This window comes from Haliaeetus albicilla, chromosome 30 (genome assembly GCF_947461875.1).
Source record: "Haliaeetus albicilla chromosome 30, bHalAlb1.1, whole genome shotgun sequence".
Taxonomy (NCBI): Eukaryota; Metazoa; Chordata; class Aves; order Accipitriformes; family Accipitridae; genus Haliaeetus; species Haliaeetus albicilla.
The window spans coordinates 1,859,291-1,867,087 of record NC_091512.1 but is presented as its reverse complement, the minus strand read 5'-3'; the positions used below and the strand labels follow the sequence as shown (position 1 = coordinate 1,867,087).

At 51.5% G+C, this 7,797-nt stretch overlaps 1 protein-coding gene across 1 annotated transcript; it reads left to right on the top strand.

Annotated features, from left to right (window-relative positions):
• The first annotated feature begins 505 nt into the window (after positions 1–505).
• LOC138682980 (olfactory receptor 14C36-like) lies at positions 506–1,495 on the top strand. Its single transcript, XM_069774503.1, has one exon. It carries the CDS (start codon positions 572–574, stop codon positions 1,493–1,495), a length of 924 nt encoding a protein of 307 aa, XP_069630604.1. The 5' UTR covers positions 506–571.
• The last annotated feature ends 6,302 nt before the right edge of the window (positions 1,496–7,797 follow it).

The window sequence follows — 7,797 nt, the reverse complement described above, 5'->3', positions numbered from 1 at the left end:
AGACAGAGTGACAGATCAGCTCCCCTCCCTCTGCACTAAGCCACAGGCAATCCTCTTGCCTCACAGGACACACTTTGTTTTCTCCGAGTGATGCAGAAACGATGAGGGTTTCTGAAATGCAAGAAAATTACCAGGTGAGATAGTGGAGAGCTCTAACCCCTCCAACCTCTCTCTCAAACACTCTTTTGATTGTGGTTTCTTAGCCCTGGGAGTGCAGATGCTGACAAGCACTTTTACATCAGGAATAGTTTCATGTGACCAATTCAAACACCAGGACTGACACCACACCCCACCCACCCCCCCCCAAAAGACATGATTCCCAGAAACCCACTGCTGCAGAGCAGGGCTGACTCCTTGGCAGCCAATGGGCAGAGGTCCTGCTCCTCACGACATACGCAGCCAGCACCAACCAGAGCTCCATCCACAGACCTGAACAGAGATCTCATTGAAATGGAAAAAAAGCGGTGAACATATATTTTGACAAATGGCTTTGATTTTGGTCAGAGAATAATGCCCTAACTTGTCACTGCCCTTGCCTCCCTGTTCAGTGCTCCACACCCAGAGGCAGCAGATGTCCAACAGCAGCTCCATCACCGAGTTCCTCCTCCTGGCATTTGCAGACACGCGGGAGCTGCAGCTCTTGCACTTCTGGCTCTTCCTGGGCATCTACCTGGCTGCCCTCCTGGGCAACGGCCTCATCATCACTGCCGTAGCCTGTGACCACCGCCTCCACACACCCATGTACTTCTTCCTCCTCAATCTCTCCCTTCTTGACCTGGGCACCATCTCCACCACTGTCCCCAAAGCCATGGCCAACTCCCTGTGGGACACCAGGGCTATCTCCTATGCAGGATGCGCTGCACAGGTCTTTCTGTTTGTCTTTTTGATGTCAGCAGAGTATTTTCTTCTCACTGTCATGGCCTATGACCGCTACGTTGCCATCTGCAAACCCCTGCACTACGGGACCGTCCTGGGCAGCAGAGCTTGTGTCCACATGGCAGCAGCTGCCTGGGGCACTGTTTTCCTCTATGCTGTGCTGCACACTGCCAATACATTTTCACTACCCCTCTGCCGAGGCAATGCTGTGGACCAGTTCTTCTGTGAAATCCCCCAGATCCTCAAGCTCACCTGCTCAGATGCCTACCTCAGGGAAGTTGGGGTACTTGTATTTGCTGTCTGTTTAGCTGTTGGATGTTTTGTTTTCATTGTGCTGTCCTATGTGCAGATCTTCAGGGCTGTGCTGAGGATCCCCTCTGAGCAGGGAAGGCACAAAGCCTTTTCCACCAGCGTCCCTCACCTCGTCGTGGTCTCCTTGTTTGTAAGCACTGCCACGTTTGCCTACCTGAAGCCCCCCTCCATCTCTTCCCCATCCCTGGACCTGCTGGTGGCAGTTCTGTACTCGGTGGTGCCTCCAGCCTTGAACCCCCTCATCTACGGCATGAGAAACCATGAGATCAAGGATGCCCTGAGAAAACTAATCACTGGATACTGTTGAGAAGAAATGAACTGCCTGTTGTCTTTTGCGTAGGACTCATATCTCATTACAAGCCCAGCCTGTCTTCTGGTGGGTTTTTTACGGTGATTTTTGCTTTTGAGTGTGGTTTTTGATTGCTCTTTTTGCTTTGTTTTTCTTATCTGAATACTTTCCACAATGAAATGTCTTTATTCCTCTGGTTTCTAATTCACACCCTATCCAGATTTTGTGTGCCCCGCAGGCTGTGGAAATGAGGAGGCGTACCCTCTGTGTATTTACCCAAAATAAAGGGCCCTCAGTGTCTTGTTTTTCTGAGATCCTTCCTCCAAGACCTTCTCTGCAGCTGCAGGGAGCAGTGCCTGTGTGCACAGGGGAAGAAGAAAAGAGTCCTGGCACAGCAGCACTGCCTGGGAGCACCAGCGCTTGGTCTTTCCTGAGTTTTCCACTTCCATGCTTTCCTTCTGAACCCTTGGGTTGGTGGAAGGCCTAAGTGGTCTTCAAGCATGGTTAGAGTCCTGCTGTGTGGCAGGTCTGTGGCCACCAGCAAGGACAGGCAGTGGGCACTTGTGTGACAGAGCTGGCCTCCATTGCAGCATTTCCATCATACAAGGGGATTTCCTCAGGCCTTGTGCCACAGATGCCCCCCACCTCCTTCGGTCATCCCTCCCCACCCCCGAGGAGCTGCTGTGCCCTTCAGAGGGTCTGGGGCTGCGGGATGAGTGCCCAGAGTTCTGCAGCACCCTGTGGTGGGCACTGCTGTGGGGCCATGCCAGACTGGGCTGTGCTGGGCAGAGGGCAGGGGAGGTGCAGAGAGGTCAAGGGAAGTGTTAAGAGTTTAGGGGGAGCTGTGCTGGGCTGGAAAGTTCCCAGGAGAGAAAAATATCAGTGTATAGCTTGTAGTGTGTGACCATGCAGGGCAACAACTCACACCAGGGGTTTGTGGTGCAGAGGCAGGGCTTGTGGAAAGCATGGAAGACATGCAGATGCAGGAGACAGGCAGCCGGTCTGTGCCGTTGGTGGTGTGGACAGACATGGAAGATGGCTCAGGGTGTTTGTCACTCCCAGTGTCTCTCATTGGCCATTTCCAGCACTTGCTGGTCACCCCAACTTTACAGGTGAGTTTTGCTTTGAGGCCATCTCCATCTTCCTGGTGGTCCAAGGACTGGTTTGGGGGAACAGACAGCCCTGTCCAGCTTCTGTCCTTCTGAAGACCCTGGAGCAGAGCTATCTGCAAAGCCCCATGTAGGACAAGGCTGCAGCAGGGCAGGGGTGGGGGCAGGTAAAAAGCATGAATTTCTATTGCCTTTGTTGTGGAGGTATGTGTGTAGGAAAAGAAAAGCTCACCTGAAGATGCTGTTTGCAAGGGAATTCAGAAGCAAACAGAAGACCTTTGGTCACTTCTGAGAGACCAAGGCTGAACAAGGGAAATGCAGGGCTGCTGCTGAATGGGGAAGGTGATTTAAGAAGAGCAGACACAGCTGGGGCTGAAGGAATGAATGCCTGCTGTGCCTGAGTCTTTACTGAAATGGTCTCCAGGCCTCTGTGCTCAGGGAAAGGCTCCAAGGGAGAGGACAGCATGCATTGGCATGAAAGTCAGGAAATCCTGCAAGGACTGATGCAAGTTTCTGCCTCTGCAGGGGACTAATTCTGGCAATGACACAGGCAGGGGGCTGCCTGGCTGGAAGGAGGCCTTTGGGAAAGGTCTTGGTGGACAGTGGGATAGATAGGATGCAGCCGTGTGCCTTGGAAGCAAGGAAGGACAGGAGCACCCTGGGCTATACGAACAGGAGCACAGCCAGGTGATTGAGGGAAGGGATTATAGAAAACACTGTGTCCAGATTTCAGATCCCAATATAGGAAAGATGTTAGCAAGCTGGAGCCACTTTAGCAAAGGGCCCTCATAATGATCCGAGGCAGGAAGACTTTACCTGTGAGGAGAGGCTGAGGGAGCTGGGCTTGTCCAGCCTGGAGAAAGGAAGATCTTGGGTGAAACATGTAGCAGCACTGCAGTGTTCGCAGGAAGACTGAGTCAGGCTCGTGTCCAAGGTGCAAGACACAAGGACAAGAGGCAATGGGCTGAAAGAAGGAGGTTAGTGCACATATAGAGAAATACATTTCCAACATGAGGATAGTCAAACGCTGGGGGCTCTTTCCCATGGAGTTTGTGCCAGCTCTATCCCAGAAAGTGACTAAGGCGTCTTTGGATAAAGCCCTGAGTAATCTGGTCTGGCCCTGATTTGAGCAGGAGGTTTTTCCAAAAACCTCCTGAGGTCCCTTCCAGCCTGAATGATGCTGCCTTCCCTTCCCCTTCATGCTTTCAAATCAGGGAGAGCTCTCAGGGTCTCCCTGACCACAGAAATAATTCACATCAGGTGCAGGGATGATTTATATGTGCCCCCATACATACAGCCCTGACCATATCTAGTATCCATCAATATGTGTTTTTGAGATTTCCCCAGGTGTATCAGTATCTATTTAAAAATAAAAAAAGGAAAAAAAGAAGCATTTACCTTCCAAAAAGTGAATATATGCAACACAGCAGTCTGCATCTTTGGTAGCAGACTGGAAGTGGTGGCAGGGGTAGCAGGGCATCCTGCTGAAGTGAAATAAGTTGAGTTTTGATTTTGAGGTGGCAGAAGGAGGACATGTATTTCAGGGCTGGTATACAGAGAGAAATAGAAGATTCAAGGAAGTGTGGGGCTGTGATTGTTTGGGTGCGAGAAGAGCATGGTCAGGGTATTGGAAGAAGGCAGACAGATTGTGGGCAACTCACAGGCCTTGACCAATCCTTGCTTAACCACAGCTTTGTGTTTGAAGCAACAGCCAGTAAGGATAGAAGGGCATCAGTCTGGATTGGTAGATCCCAGGGTCCAAGTGTGGTGGGGAAATGGGGACGTAGTTAAAGTTTGCTGGGAAACCAGCACAGGCATAGGACAGTGTAGGACAGCCTTCAGTGGGGTTGACTGAGGGCATTGCTGAGCTGTGGTGCTGCAATGGAGGGATACAGGCTCTGCCCAGCGAGCAGCAGGGAGGATGAGGACTATGCCCCCTGTATCAAGGGGAAGCTTGGATTTGTGGGGGTCCTCTCTGTGACAGACAACAGGTTGGACTAGCTTTTGTCATTTAGGATCAGAGCAGGAGTCAGCAAGACTGACCTTGTGTTGGAAGTTGCAAGCTGCTTGCTCCGGGAGAGGAAACAGAAAAAGCCATTTGTCAGGAACCCCAGGAAGTCTCCAGGTTCATGAGCAGGCTCTGTGGAGGGTGGGTGAGGAGGCAGCAAGACACTGGAGCTGTAAGGACCTCATGTCCTTTTGCATGTACAGAGTGTTTACTGCTGGTGATGACATCCTACGATCAGTACTGGGCTGTGTGCCACCCCCTGCTCTCTACAAGACTCAGGAACTGCCAGGTCTGTCTCCTTTGCTAGGGGGATTTCTGTCAGCTACAGTAATCATTTCAGTCATGTCCCAGATACCGTTCTGTGGCCCCAGTGGAGTGGACCACTTCTTCTGTGATTTCACCCCATTGCTGGAGCTTTCACACACTGGCACTGTGACACTCATGCTCTTTGATGTCATGACCTGCTTTTTAGATCCCATCCTCCCCTTCCTGTTCACATGGTCATCCTGTGTGCATCAGAGCTGCCACCCTGAGGAACATCTCCCATCCGGCGTGGGCAGGCAGAAAGACTTCTCCACCTGCTCCTGCTGCCTCACTAGTGCCACTCTTTTCTATGACACCCTCATCCTTGGGTGTGTGATGCCCAGAAGAACCCTCCTGAGAGAGGTTGACAAAGCCCCTTATCTACACCATCCTCACATCCCTCTTCAATCCTCTCATCTACAGCCTGTGGACTAGAAAGGTTGGGGCAGGGGGACACTGAGAAAAATGCTCAGGGAAGGTGTGAGCTGCACAGAGAGCCTGTGGGAGTTGTGGGCCTGCAGGAAGAGATCGCTTCTGGTTCTCTTTTGAACCAGCCCAGAGGACCTGGACTGGCATGTGCGGTGTCCTGGGCACTCCCCTGGAAGTGTGGGATATGAAGACGGCTTTTGGTGTGCGACGCAGCAGAAAGGTGCTGGTGCAGCTGGCTGGTGTCATCACGAGGCCTCTCTCACACATCATGGATGGGACAGAGAGAGCAGGGTGGTTCCAAGATCCTCAGAAAAGGCAAATCTCAAACCCATCTTCAAGAAGGGCAAAAAGGAGGATGGGGAGTGTTACAGGTTGGCCACCTTCACCTCAGTCCCTGGCAAGGTGACAGGGAAAATGCTCTTGCAGCGGTCTCCATTGCTTGAAGGACAAGAAAAGGATTGCTGAACCCATGTGGGAGGGGAAAGAAGGGCATGCTGTGTACCTGGACTTTTGCAAGTCCTTGGATGTGGTTTCCCATAGTCTCCTTAGAGCGGATTGTTGACATCTGGACTGAAGACGTGGACAATGCAGTGCATGGGAAGTTGGCTGGACGATCAGGAACGAATTCCATCAGTGGTACAATGTCCTCTGAGAACCCAGCAGAATCCCTCTTTTATGAGCAAAATTTCACAAAAGATCATTAAAAGCTGGAAATGAAGGATTTTTCTGCTATTACATAGATTTCCTTTTCTCCATAGGCTTCCACATTTTTCTAAAATTTAACTTCTGGTCTTGATTCAGTTGTCCGCACAGAGCTGGCCATGGCATCCAAGCTGCCCTGTGGTAACTGAAGCACCCATGCGGGAAAAGTGATGCAGGAATCCTTCGGATGTATGAGTGGGTTTGCAGGCAGGGAACCTCTGGGGTGGTGCAGGGCATCACCTTCCTCCAGTGCTGCTGGGTAGGCTGTGAAGAGGCCTCTCAAGCACAGCAGACAGTATGTCTCCTTGGATGGTGGCTGTGAGGTCACTTCTGACTGGTCAGCAGCAGCAGGGAGAGAGATACTCTGAGGTCATGAAGGTCATCAGGAAGCCGCCCTCAACAGGAAGACACATTTGGGGAGGCCAGGAGGAGCCTGGGCAAAAGGAATGGGAGATTTGGGGGAGGGAAGAGGACCTTGACCAACAGACATGATAGATTTTGAAGAGGTAAAATAGGTTAAGGGGACATTGCTGTGAAAACACTGACTGTGAAAACGTTCCTGTTAAACCTTTACACTATCTCTAACTAGTAACCTTAAGCCCTAACCCTACCCCTAAATACTCCTCCTCCCCATAGACAGTAATCCACTGTTACTAACCATGCTGAGCTTAGGCTATCCCTAACCTCAAAGCTTACATCTAAGCCAAATCCCAAACCCAGAACCCCTTACCCTTACACTTACCCGGTTGCTCACCCTAGCCCCTAGCCTCTACCCCTAGTATTAACATGTTGGCCTTAATCCTAGCCCTCACCCCAGCCCTAAACAAAACCCTAACCCACCATGCTAGCCTGCACCTTAAACACTAGCCAGGGAACCTCAGCAGAACACCAAACTCTCTCCCTAAGCCTTTGCCTAATCCCCAACCCTGAAAAGTGAGCTCTAATCCCTACGCTCCAACCTGAACACCGAATCAATGAAGTTCATTTTACCATGCTCTACTGCCCTCATCTTGGTCACCTCTCCTCAACCTCACTTAAGATGTTTGGCCCTGTGGGACCAGGGGAGGGATCGTGAGGTCCCAGAACACTCACATGGCATTGGGAGAGGAATGTGAGGTGACCTGTATCTGATGAGCTCATAGGCCACAAGGAGGATATGGGTGGGAATGCTATGGTGAGGTCAGCTGTGCCTCAGAATCTCATGGGACAGCAGGAGGCACAAGGCTGGGAAGGTGGCTGGGAGGTCCCTTCTGTCCTTGGAGTTGATAGGCCAGCAGCAGGAACATGGCTGGGAAAGGGACTGTGAGGTCACTTCTTTCTGAAGGAGCTGATAGGTCAGCCCTTGACTCATGGCTGGCATATGTGCTTTTACACTCACATCTGACAGTGTCTCTGACAGGCCAGCAAAAGCGTGTTGATTGTGAGAATCCCTTTCCCCAAGTACCCGGTAGGCCCGTCCAGGACGAGGGCTCAGATATGGCTTCTCACACCTCTTCTGCCTGAGTACATGACGGGACAGCAGCAGGCACGTGGCTTGGAAGATCACGGTGAGGTTACTTCTGTCTGGTCAGTTGCCATGCCACAAGAAGGCTGATGGGTTGGGCTATCACTGTGACACCAATTATGTCAGAGAAGCTCATAGGCCAGTAGGAGGCACATGGCCATGGAGGCGAGTGTGAGGTCATTGGAATCTCCAATCTCTTGGGGTCATTAGCCATCAGCAGACACATGGCTGGCATGTCAACTATGACATCACTTCTGCCTGAGAA

What these genes read in the sequence shown, in the direction of transcription:
- LOC138682980 (XM_069774503.1), top strand. Translation starts at nt 572, where the DNA reads ATGTCCAACAGCAGCTCCATCACCGAGTTCCTCCTCCTGGCATTTGCA.